The sequence below is a fragment of the Plectropomus leopardus genome, chromosome 22 (assembly GCF_008729295.1).
Source record: "Plectropomus leopardus isolate mb chromosome 22, YSFRI_Pleo_2.0, whole genome shotgun sequence".
Lineage (NCBI taxonomy): Eukaryota > Metazoa > Chordata > Actinopteri > Perciformes > Serranidae > Plectropomus > Plectropomus leopardus.
In genome coordinates, this window is record NC_056484.1 from 20,889,397 (window position 1) to 20,912,656 (window position 23,260).

The 23,260-nt window shown below is 38.4% G+C and overlaps 2 protein-coding genes across 4 annotated transcripts; one reads left to right on the plus strand and one right to left on the minus strand.

Annotated features, from left to right (window-relative positions):
* Positions 1 to 621: 621 nt before the first annotated feature.
* Positions 622 to 10,966, minus strand: LOC121961084 (NXPE family member 3-like). 2 transcript variants are annotated; one of them, XM_042510933.1, is made up of 7 exons: positions 10,868 to 10,966; positions 7,167 to 7,353; positions 6,575 to 7,018; positions 5,071 to 5,366; positions 2,835 to 2,905; positions 1,492 to 1,695; positions 622 to 1,408 (listed from the first exon to the last, which is right to left on the minus strand). In XM_042510933.1, the coding sequence occupies exons 2-7, from the start codon at positions 7,296 to 7,298 to the stop codon at positions 855 to 857; spliced, it is 1,701 nt and encodes a 566-aa protein (XP_042366867.1). In that variant the 5' UTR covers positions 7,299 to 7,353; positions 10,868 to 10,966; the 3' UTR covers positions 622 to 854. The 2 variants fall into 2 exon arrangements, with proteins under 2 accessions (XP_042366867.1, XP_042366868.1); XM_042510934.1 differs by having other exon boundaries at positions 7,167 to 7,374; positions 10,868 to 10,950.
* A 1,374-nt stretch (positions 10,967 to 12,340) lies between these two features.
* Positions 12,341 to 18,943, plus strand: LOC121961522 (NXPE family member 3-like). 2 transcript variants are annotated; one of them, XM_042511543.1, is made up of 7 exons: positions 12,341 to 12,425; positions 12,940 to 13,081; positions 14,250 to 14,678; positions 14,816 to 15,108; positions 15,601 to 15,671; positions 17,931 to 18,137; positions 18,221 to 18,943. In XM_042511543.1, the coding sequence occupies exons 2-7, from the start codon at positions 12,983 to 12,985 to the stop codon at positions 18,772 to 18,774; spliced, it is 1,653 nt and encodes a 550-aa protein (XP_042367477.1). In that variant the 5' UTR covers positions 12,341 to 12,425; positions 12,940 to 12,982; the 3' UTR covers positions 18,775 to 18,943. The 2 variants fall into 2 exon arrangements, with proteins under 2 accessions (XP_042367477.1, XP_042367478.1); XM_042511544.1 differs by lacking the exon at positions 12,341 to 12,425 and having other exon boundaries at positions 12,990 to 13,081; positions 14,252 to 14,678.
* The last annotated feature ends 4,317 nt before the right edge of the window (positions 18,944 to 23,260 follow it).

Here is a 23,260-nt window from a genome sequence, read left to right on the forward strand (position 1 = left end):
TCCCCCTTTCACGCTATAACTGTCCTGTCCATTAAAGGCAATAAAAGCCAAAAAAAAAAACAATCTCATAAAAAAAATATAAAGAGAAGAAGAAAAAATCCACTTGCTTTTACTTGCTGTTTTGAATTTGGGCAATTGAGTGTTATTGAACATTTTATTGCCACTTTTGGCTTATCATTGTTATCAAGGCTGAAGCTCAGAGGGGATCGAGCGTTTTCTGTTGCGGCTCCAAAACTTTGGAATGAGCTGCCGCTGCACATTAGACAGGCCTCCTCACTGTCTGATTTTAAAACCCGTCTTAAAACCCATCTGTTTTCTTTAGCTTTTAACATCACGTAGGGTTGTTGCTTCACATGTGCATAGATACGACGGGCAATACACTTTTAGCCTATTTATTAATTATGTTTTATTGTTTATGCTGTTTTTAGTTCTATCATTTTATTGTCCTTTATTATTTTTATTATTTTTATTTTTATTGTCTTTGTACAGCACCTTGGTCGACTCTGGTTGTTTTAAAAGTGCTTTATAAATAAATCTGATTGATTGATTGATTGATTGATCAATAAAATAGCCTGTTTCTTCTTATGAGGCACAAATTAAGTTCATATTTGTTGATGGAGATTTTCATAATTTTTTTACTGATGTGGTTAAGGTAGATATTTAACATTAAGGCTGTTATTATAAATGATTATACATTATTATTGTTATTATTATTATTATTATTATACCACCCAGAATTGTAGAAACACTGCAGCACTTTCAGAAAAAAATGCAGCACTTTGGCAGAAACACAGACATAACATGTAAACTCAGCATATGCTTAAATCTGAACTCTTCCCCCTTAACAAACACATCTAGCCGCCGTTCTGAGGGCACACATGGGACAAGAGAACGTCAATCATGTTCTTAATAATGGGAGGTCCTGGGTGGACATCATGTGGAAGGTGGTGGGCTAGAACCATTGACCAGGCATCGACCAGATGAACATTCAGTCCTTTGAACATGGCTCTGAGCACGTTATAACGCTGCAACGAGTACCAGTCACTAAATGTTAATGCCAGATCAGGTGTCAAAGCTCTGGGGTTTCCTGTCCGGATGATGACCACCGTCTCGGGAGCTCTTGTCAGCAGCCGCACCACCGCCCTGCGGATGCTCCGCAGCCGCCGGATGTAGATCTCCAAGGGGAAAGGGGCAAGGTGAGCCCAGACGCCAAAAACTACGACAGTGTTGGGGCCTCCCTTTAAGCCGTCTATTTCGTTGGCTATGTAATGTTGATCGGTAGGTGGGATGGGGGCCAAACCAAGCATAGGAGGGCCGTGGTAGAAGCACCTCACCATGATGCTGTTTGCAAAGTCGACAGCTGTGAAAGGTAATTTCACCAGGCTTTCTGAGCCGAACTTCTTTAGATCTAAAAGTATAACACAGTAAGGAGATTAAGCTGCAGTGTAAACAAAATCAAACTGTTATCAGATATCCCTATGGATCAGTTACCTGGTAGTACTGTGACCAAGAACGCAAACCACTGCCTCATGGTGGAGTCTCCATACATGTGGACGTCTTTGCCTTTCAGACACTGAGTGATTGCAGAGCTGTCGAAATACTGAACTTTGGTTCCATCCAGTGTTCGCCATGAACCCTGGTAATAATAGCCAGAGGGTCCAGATGTCACAATGCTGCTTTTCTCCTCTTTATGACCTGAGAGGAAGTTAAAGGAAGTGTGGGGTTATTTTTAGGGTTCAGGACAGACTATCTTTTAAACATCATACTGAGTGTCTCACAGAGAGTGATGTTGGTTTTCTAATAACGAAACAATTGCTGTTTCTCTTTGGGTGCATGGAACAAGGCATTCTTTTAGCAGTTGATTGTGGTGATATTTAAACATGTACATTTATCTTCCTGAGAAATGTTACATTTAGCATGCTGTGCTTGGATTTGTCTCTGATTCAGGTTTCTACACTTCTTATTGCAGTTTGTTTAAGAAAGTCGACTTGTCTTCAGCATTTCATTGTGTTGAAATGTATACAACTCAATGACAGATGCACTTACAGTGATTCCAACAGTTGGAGAAAACAAACTTTCATGGACTTGCACCAAAGATGGAACAGCAGATCTCAATTTACATTGGATTGGTGTTTTACATGATGCTCAAGTTTAAGTATTAAACAGTACGCCGTGTTTTCCTGATCAAACTCACTATTCAAAGACTTAAATTTGGACAAAGGTTGTTGCATGTGTCTTAATGGGGATCTTTACCAACCTAATCTACTTTACCAGATGTATGGTCTTCAAAAAAACAGTAATGATTCCAATATGAACATGAGTGTACCTATTTTAAGTGCTAAACATTTAGGCTACCTACTACATTTAGGCTACCTACTACCTGACAATAATTGTGGCTAAAGATAAAATCAAGCAAATTTCTTAAAGCAGTAAAATTGAAGTTGTTCACTTGCTGTCCATTTTAATTGTACACTCTTAGTACATGTAAATAGTAAGCACTCTGTCCACACAGTTCTGAAGGACAAGTGTTTGCTTTCAGGCTAAAAACAATTAAGCAGTTGCAGGTGTTCCTTATTTTGGGAATACCACCAAGTGTAATCTGGTTGTGTGAACATCTTATTGGCTATACTTACTCCAGAAAATCTACAAACACTGCTAACAGCTCATGCCATGTTCACTCACATTTAGCCAAATAATCCTCCTACAGGGTATTGCAACCCAGAATGTAGTGGTAAGTTGTATACAACTGGACTTTCTTCTCCCCGTTTTACTTTATCTATTACAAATTTAGTTGAGTTATTGACAGTGGTGGTTGAGTAAAAATTGTGCTTTACCTTCATCTGTTGGCAACACGGTGACAATGGCAGGTCCTGAAGCCTGAATGTGGGCTTTTAAGTTGACACCACTTCAGAAAAAACACAAACAGAAACACACTCTTAAACACTACAAAATGAGTTAATGAAGTTGAAACTAGAAAAATCAAGCCCTAAAGGAGAAACAACTGCTTGCAAACCCATTTTGTGAGTTTAAGTTACACTTTACACAGTTTAGATGTGTAATTGATACATTAGCCATTATATATTGCACACCCCTTCCACTCACTAATGGCACAATGCTGCCATTAGTCTAAGCAAGTGATTGACAGCTTGTTGCACAACTTTAATATTTCATGGATAAGTGGACAGACAGACTCAGTTATGCCAAATACTGAATCTTTCATGGTAGAGTAAGGTTGTTTTTTTATTATTATCAACATGTAGCTATACATAAGCTATTGATTTAGGTTGTGCAATGGATTTTCAAAAGTGACGTGATTTAATATTATGGTAACCATAAAATATGGCTTGGTACCAATGTACTGTGCCAACAAAAAGTTTCACTCTTATTTATGTCTCATCATGTTTGGAGGGGAGAAGGCCACTTCTATTTTATACCTCTTATTTCTGGTTCTGGCTCATAGAAACATAATTCTAATGTTTATCATGACACCCTGCAGTCCTTTTTCCTCCACCTCCACCAGACTTCTGCTGCAGGAATGTAAGCTCCATACTGAGGACGGTCTGCCCTTACATATAATTCCAGGGCTAACTGTTGGCATCACACTGCTAATGTGATGTAGTGGTAAATATCGGTTTAACGATAGAGTTGAGCCACTTTGGTGTTGTTGTGAGTTTGTTGGGACCATTAAGTTGCTCAGTGCTAGCTTTTGCTAAACAAGCAGGTGTTAAACTAGACAGCACAACCCAGCTTCCAATTTGTCCCAGTGGCCATTCACAGTATTCCAGTGAGAAAATCCTCTGAAGCACCAAAAAGCATTTGTAAAACTATTGACAGAACACCTCAAACTTTTAGCTATCCAAAACAAGCCTGGTACTCTACAAAGCACATTTACATTATACAGTAAGCTAGATAACTGTTAAAGTATTTACAAAATATGTCAAAATTTTGTTTATTACTAACGTCCTTGTTATCCTTATTTGCGTCTTAAGCACACTCCTAGGCTGCCTTTCTTATCCCGCCTTGTGGAATATCTTCAAAGTACACAAGTCAAATGTAATGTTAAGTAATGATGAAACAATGTATATTTCCTGTGCAAGGATTTAAATGAATGTCACTTTACTGGTATAACTTTTTGGTTGTTCCAGGACAAAAAGTGATGATCACCACCACCATGGATGGAACTCAGGCTGTCAACACCCTGGAAAGATATCTGTAATCTCAATAAGTTTCTGAAAAATGCTTGTAAACACGAGTAGAGACCTAGCTGCCACAGCACCTCTAACCTGAATCAAACCCCTGCATCAGAGGCAAAGGTATGGACTGCTGAAGTCTAAGGGACTGAGATCAGGGCACCCTGCTGAAAAAAAACAGCTTAAAATGTTTAAGCTGGTTGACCTGCTTTTTTGACCAACTTAAGGTATGTTTTTGCATTATTTTTTGTGCGTAAGCATACCAACTTGTGATGGTCACTCTAGCTGGTTTATCTGTTGAACTTCCTGTAAAATTAACCAAATCCATGTCCTTGAGTATTGAGAAATAACAGTGTAATGAAGAGAAAGTATGAAAAACGAAGGGCATAAACCAGCATGTCAAACCATCAAAGACCGGCAAAAACTGGGTCACGACCATCTTAGACCAAAGACCGGCTAAAGCCAGTACCAGCATAAGCGGATTTTAGCTTGAAAAGTTATTCAAATAGTGCATATCTTGAATGTGATACTCAAGACGTGTTTTTTAGGCCCGAAAAGTTGTTGTAGCCAAGACATTGTTGTTTTTCCCGTCTAGGGTGGGGCACAGGAAAAGGGTTGTGTTTTTCCGAGACCTCTCTGTTATTCCTGCTTGCATTGTGCCCTCCCAATCAGGTATTTAAAGTCAAAATGTGATCTTTGATATATTTGCTACATAGTAATGTGCAAATGTGGCATAGCCTTTGTTAGCAAAAATGTACATTGCCAACATTTTTTCTGACCAATGGCTACTGCCGACCTTTTAGAATTACTCATCAAGGATAGATCAAGGCATATGTGTCATTAGAAGTCATGCAAAATGTCAGTCTCACTGTTTCCTCACCTTTGAAAGAGCTTCTGCTCGTTGGCCTTGAGGTTTCGCTCGATGCTTTTCCTGGAGTGGTGGATCCTGGCATCACAGCTCAGTGTCTTTGGCTTGTAGCAGAACCAAGGTGCGCCTGTTCGAGGGTCACTGTAGTTGCACAGCGGCTGCTTAGTTGGAGGTAGGCAGACGTTACAGACGGTAGTTTCAGAGAGTGAACCTGAGCGGAAAAGGGCGTGGAAGGAAATCCTGTCAGGATGTTCTCTGTTGAGCCTTTTCAGCACTGGGATAGCCTCACTAGGGTGAACCAGCGTCACCTGATTGGAAAGAGAAGACCAAATCATGTTCTGTCAAAGACGAATAAAGTGAAATCTACTACAAGCTGTACACTGTGAGATATTTAGAAAGATTCATGTTTTCTGACATTGGTCTGATTTTCACATGACTATCACTGAAAAATTGTCTGTTCACTAAACCCTTATTTCAAACAGTGATTGTCTTAGGTAGCAACTGTAACTAGGCATTTCTGGTCTGTCAATACTTTGCATTTAAATTGTTTGATTGTTTGAGGATTGTCTTTTTTCCAAAACTAAAAACAAAAGAGGAAAAGTACAGCAAATGAATCATTTAAGATAATTATTACTGATTGTCTGTAGTATATGTATAATCTGCTATTTTTAGCATGTTTGTTAACAGCTCACCACCTAAAATAGGAAACAAACATCCCGTTTATGACTAGCATCTTCTGTGTACTATTTCCCATTGGGAACCTGGGTGCTACCAAGTGAAAGCTAACATTAGCAGAGCTATCCTGTTCTGTTGGATTTGGGGAATGACCCCAACAAAATTAGTTATCTAAGACAACATGTACACCATACATATCACTCAAACAATGTTATGTTAGGATGAAGTATTAGCCTGATCTTATATTTTTCTAAGATACTTTAACATTACGACTTCCTAGCTCCATATTGAATAACAAAAAACAAAGCTGTTTCTCCATTTCCATGTCTTTGACATTGTTCAACAACTGGTGAGGGTGTCAAATATTTGCTTGGGACATGCAGCTTAAGCCTCAGTTTTTTGGTCCAATTTCATGTGTGTAGCCATCTAGTGCTCAATTAAATCCCCTTTTACAGACTTGTTTTTTTGAAACATGTCCGCTGTTGAAGAAAAGTCAACTCTTCAATGGCTGTTTCACCTTATTCAAAGAGCATTGGATTGCTTAATTAGTGAAGCTTATAAAATCTGCTTGTGACAGTTTGTAGCTGACAAAATCTACCATCAGTGGCTAAAAACGAGACCCAGCTTTTGTATGGAATTTAAAAGTCCCTTGTTTCTAAAATGTGAGTGGTAAATCTGCCACCGTTGTTATTACAAACTGCACAGGTGCCGTGCAAGAAGCACAAGTTAACAGGCATAGCAACAGTAACTAAGGGGCATGGAGCTGCATGAACAATCAAATCGAAGATAGATTAAACACGTACAGTATAACCACATTTAACACAATAGTTTTTAGCTTCACCTCAACCTGTGCGACTCCTTCCCAGAGTAAAGAGAACACAGCAGAGTAGCTCCCATTGAGATGATCCACCACTTGTCCAGCCACACCTGCACCAAGCTTCAGGTTGTGCAGCCGGGCGAGTAAAAAGTCCCCCCCGAACTTCTTGGGACGGCCCTGGAAGTCAGAAATTTTTATCATGACCTCCAGCTGATCCCCTACACGCCACTGTCCTCCTCCCCTCCTTGGGAGAATGGTGAAGGTGCTGCGAGCTGGATCACTGGTCTGCTCCATGAGAAGAGGATCTGGCAGAATTGGAGTTTCAGGCCAAGCAATGTAATCTCTTAGAAGGGTTTCCTCCGTAGCGTCCTCAGGGGACAGTGGCTGGAAGGTGCAGTAGCGGTGATGCATGTCAGGGTCACTGTAAACTCTCGGAATGATGATGGTTAAGTTCGCTTCATGGTGAATCTGGCAGGGGGTTGAGAGAGATGGTGACAAAGATGTTTTAAACAAATGCACTAAAAGGAATTTAACTAAATAACTTAAGCCTTGATAAACATTTTAAGTCTTGTTCAGTAAAATTCATGTTTCTGGATATTTAAAATCAAGTGCTCACCTGCAGAACATCCATGTAACGTGCAAGGAATCTTTCATAGATTCCTTGGTTATGTGACAAAAAGATAAGGACAGTGACAGCCAGGACAACGAAGATGGCACTGTACTCCCTTCTTGTGCAAGTAATGGCCATCACGACAATCCCAATTTATAGCTGTAGCACAGCACTGTGACCACTTCCTCTGGTACTAGATTGAAAAACAAAAGAACTGAAACTATGTTATGCTAAAACTTGAACATAATTGTGAAATTTTCTGTATGCAAATGGTGTGACACGCCCAGCTTTCAATCACCGAAGACTGATACACATCCAGTCATATGGTACATTCCTTTGATTGAGCAACCATGAATCAAAGTCACAACCAAAGACAGAGTAACTCTTTACAAAACACAGTCATGCACTATTGTTCAAATGTATTCCGAAAGAGAACAAATTCAGTTAATGAAAGATAAATCAGACAATCTGATCTAATTAACCAGGACGTAGGGACAGACACTAACAGAGTTCAGTTTGGGTCATCTTTTTGCGTGAACGTTGTAGTGGATGATGAGGACAACTCTTGATAAGAAGATATTCACATGCCTACATAAAACTGAGACTTTTTTTGGAGATTCCGTAGATGACCCTCGGGGTCAGCTAATGGACCTAACTGCCTTGTTGAATTTACGACTCTTGTGAGCAGAACTAAATTACGACAGATTTTATTGCCCAACCGACAGTTTGAGTTAACTTATGAATCATTTGGGGCAAGGAGCTGTCAACTGAGCTCCTGCAAAGACTCAAGGAGACATCAGGAGATCTCTACATCATAGAAACCGACAGTTTAAGTCTTTGTTGCACAACCAACACGTGACATACCCGCACATCTCCGGACTGTAAGAGAGGACCACGTTAACTGATGTTCATATTCAAAGCAAAACGTACTTTGAAATGTTGTGTGGAGATTTCATACCTACAGAACTGGAACTTTGCTCACCTGCCGATTTTTAAACCCAAACTCACAAACACAAGCTGTGCCTGTGTGTGTGTGTGTGTGTGTGTGTGTGCGCGTGTATGTGGAGGGGTGTGACCTTTTGTAACCCTCTGCCAGCAGCGTTTTACACACTGAATGAAAATACTCTTAGTACAGAGTTGCATTTTGATATACATCTCCTCTATCTTATCTTAATTATCCGTCCTTTACACTGTTGTGTGCAGCTGCTGTATTGTTTTTCTAATTATAGGTTTTGTTGATAGACGTTTGGTCATATTAAGTACTTTCATACTTTGTTAAAGATTCTATTTGAGTAAAGGTACACAAGCACCAGCATCAAAATACAACAACCTTTAATTATATCAGTGTTTTGACACTGTGGTGTTACACTTACTTATTTTCACACATATTCATTACATTTGTTAAACGTGGTTAATACTGTTTGATTTAGTTAATGATCTGCCAAATAATTATTTGTTTTCTCAGTGTTTGGTTTCGATTAGCAGAGGAGAGCGTCATGGTTTCAAATATTGAAGATTTAAAGGCCTGTAGTGAACTTTATCAACACTTTAGATCTAGACAGTTAAAACAGTAGAAGTGATAGAAGGGAGGAGTGTATTTTTCCCGCCTTAACGGTCAAGCACCACACCCCTTTTTTTTCACAGGAGTTATAACCCCAGTGAAGTCGAAGGACCTGGGTTTTTTGGGGTCTTTTTGCTCTTTTGGCTTTTGCCCTCCCTCAAAGGAGGAGGGCGGATGCCTGCTTGTGCTGCAGCCCTGAGATGCTGTGAGCTGCTGTTTATCTACCTTGAAAGAGAGAACTTTTGAAGCAGCCCGTGCTACACGTGTTCTAAATGACGATTTATAACCAGAAGACTTTGCACGAGAGAGACCGTGAGACAAAGAGAGACTTTGAATGAGACAAAGCCTGATAAGTTGTCACAGTGATCTCATCTCAGCCACGTGAGGTGTCAGAAGATGACCCAGCTGTTCGGGGAGAGAGATGGAGGAATCAAACTCAAGTCAGGTTTGCAACGTTCAAACCGACTGAGGCCGGCCACCGGAACCACATGAGCGTAACTGAGCTGCCCGTCCAGTGTCCTCACAAAGGCCACACTGTAACTTTCCAGAGCAAACCATTTCCCTGGCATCAAGACTTCTGAGGAAGGTGAAACGATCTTTCCTGTGCTTTTACGGGGTTGATGCTCTTAAATGCTAGGGACACATAGGAAGTCTTAGACCTTGGTTAGGATCTCCCATTAATATAATTATGGGTCATTCTTTGATCGGTCCTCTTCTTTATCTTTTCCTTCAGTGTTTTATGGGATAGGTTGCCTCTCCCATTGTTGACCGATGCTTGACACTGACTTCTCTTTAATCTTGACTTTTCATCTGCTTGATCATCTTGCACTATTTCAGTGTATCTGATCGAGTCCAGGTGTCACACCTAATTCAGTCCCTCACTGATTTTCATCCCCTGATTTTTATTATTGCTTCATTTATGAGTTTGTTGTTTCATTCACTCGGTGTCTTTGCTGTATTCACTGTTTCATCATTTATCCATACTTATTCTTAAACTCATTCATTTGTAATTTTAGGAGTAGTATTGCTGTGTAGTGAGTAGTTTAATAAACCTTTCATGTATAAAGACACTTGATCACATCTTGTGATGTGTGTGTGTATAATGTCAGGTCCCTGTACACCTGGAAAAAGAACTCTGTTGCAAATTTCAAATTATGAGACTAGATTAATTTCTAAGGCAAAATGGTCTATCAACCTTTCTATTTTAATGGGTGGTGCTCTGAGGTTTTTAAACTCTAATTTTCAATGTAAACGTATTGTTCCTGATAGCCTTATGAGTTATAGTTATGTATTTTGATATTGATTAATTAATTAATTAATTAATCATTTTAATTAATTACTAATTAATGATTAAATCCCCTATTTAAACCGCTACAATGTAGTATAAAGTGTAGTATAGTGCGGTATAAAGGTATCTGTGGGTTCTCACTATAACCACAAGACAACACTGCATGCATATGTGTTTTGGTTTATCCTGAGCATGATAGTAGAAGAAGAGCGTGTAATAGAGGAGAGAAAAAGAATACTGTGAATGAATACATTATGTTGTCGTTATGTGGAATGTACTCACTAACTATTTTTTATTCTATATTGAGTTCAAAAGAAGTTACTAAACAAAATCAGATTAATACAAAGTGTAATCATTAAGATATTGTTTAACTGAAGATATAAAAAGTCATCAAAAATAACCCAACCATTGGCAACTGCAATATGCTAAAGTGATATGTACATACTTTATTGATTTTCTGTAGAATTCAGCATAATGAGTGCTTTTAAATTTTTACACTTGATGTATATTTGATATATATTTGATGCTAATGTTTTTGTAATTGCACTTACATAAGGTTTTGAATATATGATTTCACAAAATGATCCTGTTTTTAACTGTGTGTCACTCTTAACTGACAAAGCATCCAGTCATTATAGACGAGTAAATGTAATGAAGTACAAAGAATAATATTACTCTCTGAAATGTAGTGGACTAGAAATATAAAGTAACATAAAATGGAAGCAGTAAAAGTGAAATACAAGAACCTCAAAAGTACAGATGTGTATATAAAGTGGTGAATGGCAACATTTACTTTTCACAGTGTTGATAAAATGGAACTGTAAGTATACTTTAATTTGAGCATATCAAGTGTCTTACCTCAGCAGAGAATCACTTGGAGAGGGCAGCCTGATGAAATCTTAGTGTGATTCGGCACTCTGTCATGCTGTAAAGTGTTCTTGGTTTGCCTTGACTTCCTGCTGATGAACATGAGGGTGGTGACTACAGGCAGCAGTTCAGCGTGTGAATCATAGTCACAGGCTGGGTTTTTGTCATTGTTAGCTTGCCACATCCAATGGCAGCAGCGATAGATCTGACTGCAACAGGTACAGCAGGTTCTGTTATGACGAGGGAGAGCGTTGCTGCTAAGCTGTTTTTTTTCACAGCATCCCAAAAAGAATAGTTTGGGTTAGGGTTCTTTCACACACACACACACACACACACACAGACACACACACACACAATTACACATCCACACTTGCATATAATAAATACAATACTATTTATTACATTATTACATTATTATACTATATTTTATATACTGCATACTATATTTTACTAGTAAGGATAAAAATATTGTGTGTTTTTCCTGTTTTGCTTCAGTGTGTATGTTTGTGTTTTGGAATTATGCTTCATCTGTCTAATATTGTAGAAGAGTGAATGAATCATCAACTACTGTGCCAAAAACTCCTTCTCTATTTCCTATTAATATCGTAATATAGGTTATAGTTATTAATGTAATTATTAATCAGAGTTCCAAATTGATAGTTTAGTGTCATTTGAGTCATTTGATTCATAGCGCCATTGCCATATATCCATAATTGTGCACTATAAATTTCAGCATAAATTTTGGTCAACATAAAAGATATTTTATTCCATGTCAGACTAGCCTGAAGTCTTTCAATACCACTAGTTTGTCATATCAGTGGCAATCCAGCTGTTTGTACAAACAAGCGCATTGTGGTGAGAATAAATTAATTTGTAAAGCCAAACAAATCTGAGAAACTATGTAACTGATACCTGCTATTTTATGCCTCATAGTTTTACACTATTGCTGCTTGCTATTCAAGTTGAACCTATTTCAAGTCAGTCTGGCTTTATTTATTTGGCAGACATCCATGCTATGTGCGGTTACAGACTCTCATACTTTCTAACCAGTTGTGTCTCTTCCCACTCAAACATTTCCATATAAAAACAGATAGTAAACGCAGCCACCCAGCTACCACCTGCTGTCTCCACTGCCTGTAATAATTTGATCCAACACTGGTAAAAAGCGACGCCTAAAAGATGTTTTGAATTATGCAGATAGAGAACACTTTTGTCACTTTGCATATACTAACAAAGTGCCTGGTTGTTTAGTTAAAACAATTGTTTTTCATCAGGAATTTGTCATTCTACATAAAAAAAAGATTTATTTATTTTTTTTAATTAACAGTTATGCATGTAAGAGGAACTCATCCTGCAGCTCTTTAGTCACATGGGAGTGATCAGGATGACAAGGTGTCAACCAGACCAGATACTCTTGTCTGTCTTAGCTGTGACGCTGCTTCATGCCACAGTCTCGTCTGTAGTCTCCACCCTCATTCATTACCAGGAAGTCAAACAGAACAAACTAAGATTTCATTACTGTGGTCTCCTCAAATTAATCTCTGCTAAGGTAAGCAAAGTGTTTTTAAAGTGTCATTTTACAGACATTGTAAAAATAAAATGTTAACTATTCTAATACACATGTATAAACTTTTGAGGTACTTATATTTTACTTTTACTTTGACCATTTTATGTTACTTCATCCTTCTGCTCCATTACATTTCAGGGAGTAATATTGTACTTGATTACACTTTTTTGACTTAAGTTATACTTCATTGATTAGAAGTTACAGAGTCAGTTCATTCAAATGCAAGTAAAAGAACAAAAGTATAAGCATCAAAATATACCTCAAGTTACAAAAGTAAAAGTACTCATTTTGCATAAAAGCCTGTTTCATTTATTGTTTCTGTGCCCAAGTCCCTGTCTTTGGTTTTGTTCTTTGTTGATTTTTGATCAATCAGAGGAATTTAATGTATGACTGGATATATGTCAGTATATATGTCTGTTTTTGTAGAGGATTTCAGAATTGTGTTTAAGTTTTAGGAAATATTTTTTTTTGTTTTTATTTTTTGATTCAATACCAGAGGAAGTGGTCACAGTGCTGTGCTGCAGCCACAGAAAAACACCATGATGGACCGAGCTTGTACAAGAAGAGACTACAGCATCATCTTTCTCTTTTTGGCTGTGGCTGTCTTCATCCTTGTCCTACATCACATGGCACTGAAGGTGAGAACTTGGTTTTGCTTGAATGGAAACTTTAAAATATTTAATGTCAGTCAAGTTTTTAGGATATTTCACATCTGTGTTTTGATGCACAATAACATCCATGTTCTTCATTGCAAATTCATGCAATTTGAGTAAACCGTTATATTCTCTATCAGTCCTACATAATTATTTGCCAATAGCAGCAGCTCTTCTAGATAAAGGATAAGACTGACATTATTTTATAGTTCCTGTCTTCTAACTATATATATATATATATATATGGCTGTTTTATGCAGTTATTGCAGTTATGTTTCAGTTGTTAGGGCCTAAGCATCTAAGACCCTATTGAAACTAAAGGAATTATTATCAGCGCAAATTATTTGCACTGATGCATTAATTGCATTTTTGATGCTCAAAAAGTCATGACACTTTGCACAACTGGGAAGCATATGTAACATGCTAAGACGTACAAAAAATTCTGCCATATCCTAAACCCAACAGGAAGTCGCACTAATTTGCAGGAAGTTAAAGTCCTGTAGCTAATGAGGAGAGTGCAAAGTAACACATGCTCATGCTGAACAGACACTCACAGATCAAAACAGCAGACATGCACTGCCCCCCACTATTGATATATTGCAAGATATTGCTGGGGCATTTTCTTTGCCCTATCTTGGGAGGCTTCACAATTGCATCTACTTATTTAGATGAAATAAATAAATTAAATAAAAAAAGACATAAACACAAATAAGTTTAATGGCCTTTACCTCTATTTTCCCCATCAGTGAAGTTTGCAAAATGACTCAGAGTTCCTGATGTTTTGTATATTTAACATGGTTCAATCCAATTTGTGTGCAACAAAATTCAATGCATATTTTGGCAATGCAAATCTTCCTCTGTGATGTCACACCATCAGGCGTGAGACAGACTCGAGAGTGATTCTGGGCAAATGACAAGAAATATCTGAAATCATGAATTTCAACAAGACTTTAAACACACACATACAAAGTATTGAAATTGGAACATCTTGTGAAACTGCAATTTTATTATATGGGTCAGTGTCCCTGCAGTGAACAGATCGATAGTGCTTATTCAGCTATTTTGTGTTTTTGGCTTGAAAAATGTTATTCTCTGTTTACTTAACTTATTTTCAGTGTGTTTATTTAATGTAACTCTGTCACCCTTTTTCGAGAGCACCGTCCCGTTTCAACATAAAGTTTCCAATGATCCCAACATGCATCACGGCCTCTGCACCTTCCAGCCACTGTCTCCTGAGGACACTGTGGAGGAACGCCTCCTTTTAGACTCCATCATTTGGCCTAAAACTCCATTTTTGCCAGATCCTCTTCTTGTGGAGCAGACCAGTGATCCAGCTCACAGCACCTTCACCATTCTCCCAAGGAGGGGAGGAGGACAGTGGCGTGTAGGGGATCAGCTGGAGGTCATGATAAAAATGTCAGATTTCCAAGGCCGTCCCAAGAAGTTCGGGGGGGACTTTTTACTTGTGAGGCTGCACAACATGGATCTTGGTGCAGGTGTGGCTGGACAAGTGGTGGATCATCTCAATGGGAGCTACTCTGCTGTGTTTTCTTTAATCTGGGAAGGAGGAGCGCAGGTTGAGGTGAAGCTATCATGTTATATGTGTTTTTACTTAAAGTGTTTAATCATCTCAGAGACAGTTCACAAAACTTTTCTCTTGTACTTGTTTTTAGTTGTGTTCACTTTGTTAATAAAAACTCTGGTTCTCTTTCTGATCAGGTGACGCTGGTTCACCCTAGTGAAGCTATCCCAGTGCTGGAAAGGCTGAACAGTGAACAACCTGACAGAGTTTCTTTCAAGAGCCTCTTCCGTTCAGGCTCACTCTCTGAAACTACCATCTGTAATGTGTGCCTACGTCCAACCCAGCCAATGTGCAACTACACTGACCTCCGTACAGGCGAACCTTGGTTCTGCTACAAGCCAAAGAATCTGAGCTGCAACACCAGGATCAACCACGCCAGGGAAACATTCACACACAATATCAATTCCAACGAGGAGAAGCTTTTTCAGAGGTGAGGGAGCAGAGAGACCAGAATGACTTGCATTCATACATTGTTTGTTACCTGTGTGTCTCTTTGTTGGGAGGTTCCAGAGGTTTCTAACTACAGGCAGTTAGGATTAAATGTAAGATGTTCACAGTGTAAGAAAATACAAATCAAACTAATCCGTCTGAATCCCACTAGTTGACTTCCATGAAGAAAATATGCTGAAAGATGCTACAACAGTCAGTAGACCTGAGTGGAAGTAGAAACTCAAGTGATAATTGTTCAGCACTGCAAACAACATCTAGCACTTTGAAAATGAATATATATATATCAGTGCAGCTTTACCTCACAGAATGCCTTTTGAAGCTACGTTTTGTGCAATGTTGAAAGAACTTTCAAGCAACTTAGTGCTTCATATTTCTAGCTGTAACTCAATGAAATTTTTCAGATTTTTGTCCTCCTTTCTTCTATTTATATTGTTCATATTGAAAATATTTTATTGTATGTGCTTTTCTTCAGTGGTGTCAACTTAAAAGTCTACATTCAGGCTTCAGGACCTGCCAGTGTCACAGTGTTACCAAAAGACGAAGGTAAAACATTATCACTCCTACCGCCGCAACAGCCACCAGTAACATTTCCTCTCTCTCTGTCCCTTCTGGTGGAATGTGAGGAGTTCAGATGACTACGTAAATGTAGGAATTTTAACGCAGCACTGCTTCACATACAGAAGGCCGCAGCAGAGATAGACACATATGTTAAACAGTGGAGACAGATGTTCAGAAATGGAATGTAATGAGCGACTGAACACACAATATTGACATATTACTTCATTTTTTTTTATTTCAGGAACCTTTATGTGCAGAAAATATATAATCTATGACACAAAAGTGAACAACTGTTTAGAGCTCCCCCTGAACGTCTCAAGGGAGGCTTTCAGGGGAGCTGAGCTCCCCATAGCTCCCTCGTTATTCAAACTATGCATACACACAGATTCGCACTCGCTTGATACGGTTGTCAGCCAGCAAGGTGAGGAACGTTTGCACCTCCTTGAGGGACCACAGCGTGATCTTTCCAGTTGCCATTTTGGAAAAGAAAAAAATAGATACAACACTCTGGCTGCAAAATATAGGAATAGTATTCCGTGAGTGCTGCACATTGATGAACATTAGGTGAATTGAATGATTGAGACTTCCCTATTGTACCCATCTCTTTCTGTTACTGACACAAATACAATCACTGACACAATACAAAATACTCAAGCTTTTTCCTCTGGAACCAGAGGGGATGCCTAAAGGTCCAAGCGTATGGGTTTCCAGGGGAAGGGCGGCCTTATCTTGAAGCAATGAAGAGGACCAAGGCTGTCTGGCAGGCGATGGAAAATCAGAGAATCTTTCTTCCAGTACAGTCCTTACAGACCTTATTTTTAACCCAAAGTCAACAAATTTCCTCTGTGTAATACAGTCAAATAGAACTAAAAGAGGAAATATTAATAGAATATTAGAAATTTAAGAACATTAAAAACTGCTGCCAACAGCCAAAAAATAAGTCAAAACAACGCCGCAAGAAGCTCTCCAAGTTGAAACACCCCAAAAATGCTTCCAGCTGTGATTCTGCTTAGCTTTTTTTTGTTTAGCACACAGATGTGCTTTCCTGCGAATGGGACAATAAGTACAATTGTTACATAGTTCCTGTTACACACTCTTCTTACATTTCCTGCTGAATTCACCCAGCCTTCAAACACAGACAAAAACTGAGATTCTGGTTACATCTCGCTCTCCGACAAATAAAACTAACACAATGAAGAAAGAGATCATAGTTGGATGAAATAAAAAGGAGTTTAGAAAGAATCTGGCATGCTAAAATCTGTCGTTGTTTCTTAAGTAGCAATGATGTGTAGTTGATGAAGGAACCGCCGCTGACACCGACTTGGTTGCATAAGAATTAATTTATTACAACAAAGTTCAGCATCCACCAGGCACCATGGTCTGCCTGGGAGAAGATTCGGGACCAATGTGAATCTCTCTCTTACAACTCATGCATATCTTCTTATATAGGTACAAGCATCTATACATTCATCAGTAAACATTCCTCACCTATTGTATTTTAATCACAAAAATAACCCCCAAGGGCCACAGTCCCTGTCATGTAAGCCTAGTATCAATATTTTACTCATCTGACTCCGAGACGTAATCATTCCTAGACCTCTGACCTCAAGATAAGCAAACAGAGCATAATACACCTCACATGTTCTGTCATCACAATGGATGTGGGCACTGTTTTATATTTCAATACATTTCTACATACACTCTAATGATGGTCACTATTGCACTGAATGTGTACCAATACATTGCTGAAAAAGTCCAACAAATGTGCTACACATGGGTTAAAATAAATAAAACTCATCAAGTTGTTTTCAGAAATAACAAAGAAAAAAATTGTGACACATTGGTGACACATTTAATGTACAAAGAAATATATATATTATATTATTATATTATAGTGTTAACTCTTGGCCCAAGATGTTGTCAAGGTGTGTTCTTACACTGACGTCAAGGCCTGTAAGACATACAGAAATGGGCGTGTGCACAATAATAACAAGCTCTCTGTTCTGGGTACATTGATGGGTGTCTGTTGTTATTCCTTCATCAGAAACGGACACAACCACACCAGTTTTCCTGCTCTTAAGATGACTCCATCAGCATATATTTGAAAGTAACTAACTGACCTCAAGCAGAGTGCCACAGATTAAGCAGGTTAGAAAGAGGCCTGGTCTTTGGTCTTTTAATGGGATTTGTATTTAATAAAAAAGCATAAAATAACCCCACCTTTATCCTTAAACTTCCTCTCAGGTCTACCAGAAGTGAAGAGCAACAATGTCACATCTGGTTCTTTGGGCTATTACTACCAAGGTGTATGGCGAGCACTAAAAGGCACCACAGTCCCCCAGTTCAACTCCTCCTCTGCCATCACTCAGTGCCTAAAAGGCAAGGTGGTCCACATGTATGGAGACTCCACCATCAGGCAGTGGTTTGAATTCCTCAATGCAACACTACCAGGTAGCTGATCTGCAGGGGTTTCTGGTGACAGTTTGATTTTGTTCACACTGCAGCTTTATCTGTTCCCTCTGTTGTACTTTTAGATCTTAAGAAGTTTGAACTGCACAGCTTGCAGAAAGTTGGACCTTTCATCTCCTTGGACTATGCAAACAAAATCATGGTGACGTTCCGCTGCCATGGTCCGCCTATCCGTTCTTGGACAGTACCTACCATGGAGATGCATTACATTGCCAATGAAATAGATGGCTTAAAAGGAGGCCCCAACACTGTTGTAGTTTTTGGAATCTGGGCTCACTTTACCCCTTTCCCCATTGAGGTCTACATCCGGCGGCTGCAGAGCATTCGTAGGGCGGTGGTCCGGCTGCTAGACAGGGCTCCGGGCACGCTGGTCGTCATCCGCACAGGGAACCCAAGAGATTTGTCACTTGATGTGTCACTAGCCTTCAGTGACTGGTACTCGCTGCAGCATTATAAGGTGCTCAGGGCCATGTTCAAAGGACTCAATGTTCGTCTGGTTGATGCATGGGAGATAGTTGCTGCCCACCACCTGCCACACAGCATCCACCCACCATCTCCCATTATTAAGAATATGATTGATGTTCTCTTGTCCTACATATGCCCTCAAAAGGGTGGTTAGATGTGTGAATGTAGGGCTGCACTGGATCCGCCACAAAATTTCAGCGGTGAGAGCAGCGTTTACGTCACATTGACCACATGGACCATAAAAACACTAACAAGTCAAGAAAGATTGGTTAAAAAAAACTGATGAATGTCATTCAGACTTACATTAAATCCTTTTGTGCTAAGGCGGCTTGATTACTTTAAGTCCTTTATCCAGCAAGTCTTGAATACTGAAATGCTCTTAGTAGTTGCTTTTGCCTCAGTGTTATCTTTATTACTATCTGTGGAAGACTCATTAATCACATCCATTGATATATGACTCATTTGATTTCTGTGTTTAAAAACTGCTAAAATACCCCAACTCCAATATGCAGCAAGCTTTTTATTCTTTAGTAGTTTGTTGCTTAGCTACTTACAAATGATCAAAGATTGGCGTGCACCACGTCACCTATCTCACAGATCTAAGTTCTTTTGATATTTTCCGGGGCCTGACAGAATCACATCCAAGGCCTCCCTTACTTTCATTTAGGAATTTATGGTACTTTTCATTATTTTGCTCTCATGTCATTCCCTTTGCCTTATTGTTACCCATATTGCCAGGGCTGGAGCATGCACTTTTGCTGCTCTAGGCAATAAACTTTATGCTCCCTCAACTGCATTATTTGGAAAAACTTTTCCCCTCTATCACAATCTTTTCTTTGAGGTTTGCTCCAACTTTCAATGTTCCATTCCTTCCTGTAATATTTTGCCAGAATTACAGCGGCCAAGGGTGATCATGTATAAATTGATCTAAGATAAAAAAACATAACAGCTAGAATATACTTTTTTGTGGTAGAAAGCAAAGGCTTCCATCTTTTGTGTCATCACACTGTATGCTCGTAATGACGTTATTATGATACATTACCTGCTGTGCAAAAAGGCAGTTGAACCAGAGGAATGAACGATGAGTCCATCACAGCACCTTTTTGCACCCTGCTCATAAAAATGAGCATATTTTCAAAAACTAATATACATTCAATTAACCCACTGAATGTTCAGAAATATTTTGTTCATGAATCTATAGTACATTTAAAAAATCGTTAATCAATATGTTTTGTGTTTCTGTTTTGTAGACTTTTTTATTTTTTCATGACAACTTTAATACTTTATTATTGTGGTTACTGATTTAGATTTGAAGAAATTACATCACAATAAGCAAAACTACCAGTGCAGGTTGGACCAGAGTTCAAAGGGTTAACCCTTTAAAGCCTGAATCGTCATCAGTTCTTTTGTGCTGCATTTTGACACATTTCACAAGCTTTTAAACATTTAGAAGCAGAAAAGATTGGTACGATTTTTTTTTTTTTTTTTTTCAAAAACAGGTGATCAGCAATATAGCATAAAATGTACTGCAAAAGTAACAACTTCAAAAAACATCTTTAGTAAATTATAAAAAATCAAGAGGAAAATTTTCAGTACTTATATATAAAATTCTGTAATTATACATTTAAAACTAGGTTACCGGGAAAAAAAAAGATATTTAATATAGTTATTTCTGTATTACACTTTGTTTTTATAACATTTATATCTTGCTTATATTGGGTCATTTCTCGCTGTGTATTGCTTTCTTTTCTTCTATTGTTTTTAATTATACTTTACTACTACTATACTATTTTGTTTTTAAAGATATCAAGCCAGTTGGGGTTAAAATACAGAAATCAAATGAGTCATGTGTAATATACGTATTTCAACGTATGTGGTGTGATGGTCCCTCTGCTAGGTTTCTGTGTTGGGTTCCTCTGCTACTGCTGATTGTTTTCTGATAGCAGGGCAGCAAACCTGATGAGCCAACACAATATCATGGGCCACACCTGAGCCTGGTGTACTCCACGCACATAAAAGCCCCAGCAGTCAGTCTTTGGCTGGCAGACCTCCTCGTCACTCCTTTGCTCTCTTTATGTTTGCAGCACAACACCCCTGCAGAATACTATCACTGACCCCTACACCACTGACTGTACAGTTTCTGTTTATACAATTCGCTGATTTTGATTACTTTTACTTAATTCTTCTTTTTTTTCTTTTGTCCAACCTAAAAGCCAGGCTGTGACACCGGACTAAAGTTACTAGCTTGTCCTGTAAGTGAGTTTAGACGGTTTTGACAAGTATTTAAACCTTTGAAATCTGAACAAGTTAGTTTGATTACTTAAAAATAAATGGGGAAAAATGCAGTGAGCAACTTGACAAGAAATGTCCTACAAAATAAATAGAGTTGAAGATTCTCAAATAATAAGGGAAATGTCAAGTTCTAATTATATAGTTAGAAATCTTTTACAGAAAATAAATAGGTACATTAAATTTGAAGCATTTTAAACGTACTTAGCTTATATTTATGTTGTTATGTTTTCAATCATTCTTTTTTTATGCTTTTTTTCTTTTTACTTTCTGGGGGACATATTTTTGGGTAATTTCATTGTTACTGATGTTACATCTTGTAACTTTTGTCTAACATCTTGCAAATTTAAGGGCCATTTCTAAAGTTGCTCATTGCTGTCTTCTCGTGTTTTTGAGCAGTTAAAGAAGAGAAATCGGGTTTCACGGGGTTAAAGATGATGAACGCTGGGATTCAGGAACTTCTAAGTAAAGGCATACAAAATGCCCCCTTTAAGACATTAAAATGTCAGAAGTGTGGACGTGATAGCTTTGAGCAAGGAAAACAAAGGTGTAGAAGATTTAGCAAAGATTATAATGTAATGAAGTGATGAAATGTTGAAAGTCAGACGGGTAAAAAAAAAATCAAGAGAAAACAGCTGTAAAGACTTTTGAATTCAATTAGGACCTGAAACATCCCCCCAAAGAGGTCTGGAATCTAGTTCACTGAATGATAGGAATATCTCAGCTGTCAGTGATTCCTGTCCCCCATCCTGATGAGGCTTTAAATAGTATATTTCCATTTGTAAACTGGGGTGAGACTTGCTCTCTAGCTAGCGAACACCAGACTTCCACTTTCATGTGGAAGTCTGGTGTTCGCGTCCCATCTGAATGTTTTTTTTTCTACCCTTTAACATGTCCCATTTTTCTCATACTAACCATCTATGTCTTTTTTGTTAAATCCCAGGCATGTGCTTTTTTGACATCCCAGCACTTGTTGCCATGTGTTTTTGTTGCCTAAACATAACCAAGTGTAGCACAATCCCACCATGTGCTTTTGTTAAAATCCTGGCCCTGACCACTGAATTTTGTAAAATAGCAGATAAGAGACCAAATAGTACAGCTACTGGGAAAAAAAAGTTTATTTTCTGTTCAGCCCGGTCTCTTAGAATTTAAGGTAATATACAAGTAATTTGAAACTGCAAATACATTCTGAAGGAAATGTAATGCCCAGTCATCTGACTTGTCCCTCATTGTAATCTTCTGCGAAGGGTTGTGCAGAGTCCGAACATCAAGGTGCAAAACTTGTGTTTTAATCATCTAGTCCTGATTTCTTCCTAAAGACTAGATTAAGTTCACTACATCTTTTGATTTCTCCCCTTTTTCAAAGCATGGCACTCTTTTGCTGAGAGAAAACAAATCATGCTTTAACAGACTATGAAATGAAAAATAGACAGTATTAACCAATTTTAACTGTCAAATGTGCAACACTTACAACCAACAGTCACTCCGACCAATAGTGTAACTTCACTCAGTCACTTACTCACTCACAGACAAGACTTTCGATATTTCAGGGCTGGCCTCACCTTTGTGATGCAGTTAAATACCAATGGTATACTGGCAGGTGCCCATTTTCTTCCTCAAAAGAGAGCCTGTTGTCTCCACTGCCTATTGGAATCAAATCCATTGCTGCTGTTTATGTCAAGCCAATAATAGCTGAAACTCATCCCTCTGACTATATCTTGAAAATATTTTGAACCATGCAGCTAGACAGCATTCTTGTTACATGACATATCATAGCAATTGTTCAGTGTATTTGTCCTTTCTAGATAATTGGTTGTCATTGTCTTGGGAATTTTCCATACCAAATTAAAATGAGATCAAGTTTTGTAACTCAGTGGCACGCCCGTAATTTTTAATACTGGAGCCCAACTGGAGCATTGACTTGTGCAGGGGTGGCATGACGTACAGCACTGTTGCGGGCACGTGCATCAGCATAGCTTTAATTTTACACTTTTGTTTCCACTACCCATACCTACTTTAATTACTGATATTGCAATGCCTTATATTCCTGTTTATAGTTTAGTGAAAAGGAAAATAGACCCAACAATCACAACACAAATGGAAAATAAAGCTTCTATACTTTATTAAAGAAATTGTTCCTCCAAAAGTAAATAGTACAATAACAAGTAAGTAGCGCCAACAAAATTGAAGTGTCAAAAAAAATGTTTTTATTAATTTTGTTTTTATCTCATCCTGAAATCTCTATTACCTGCCTGACTAAATTAATCTCTTCATTCAGCGCCTTCTCAGGGTACAAAATCAATCTAGGAAAGTCCAAGGCCATGCCACTGGGGTTGTTGACGTCAGTTCAA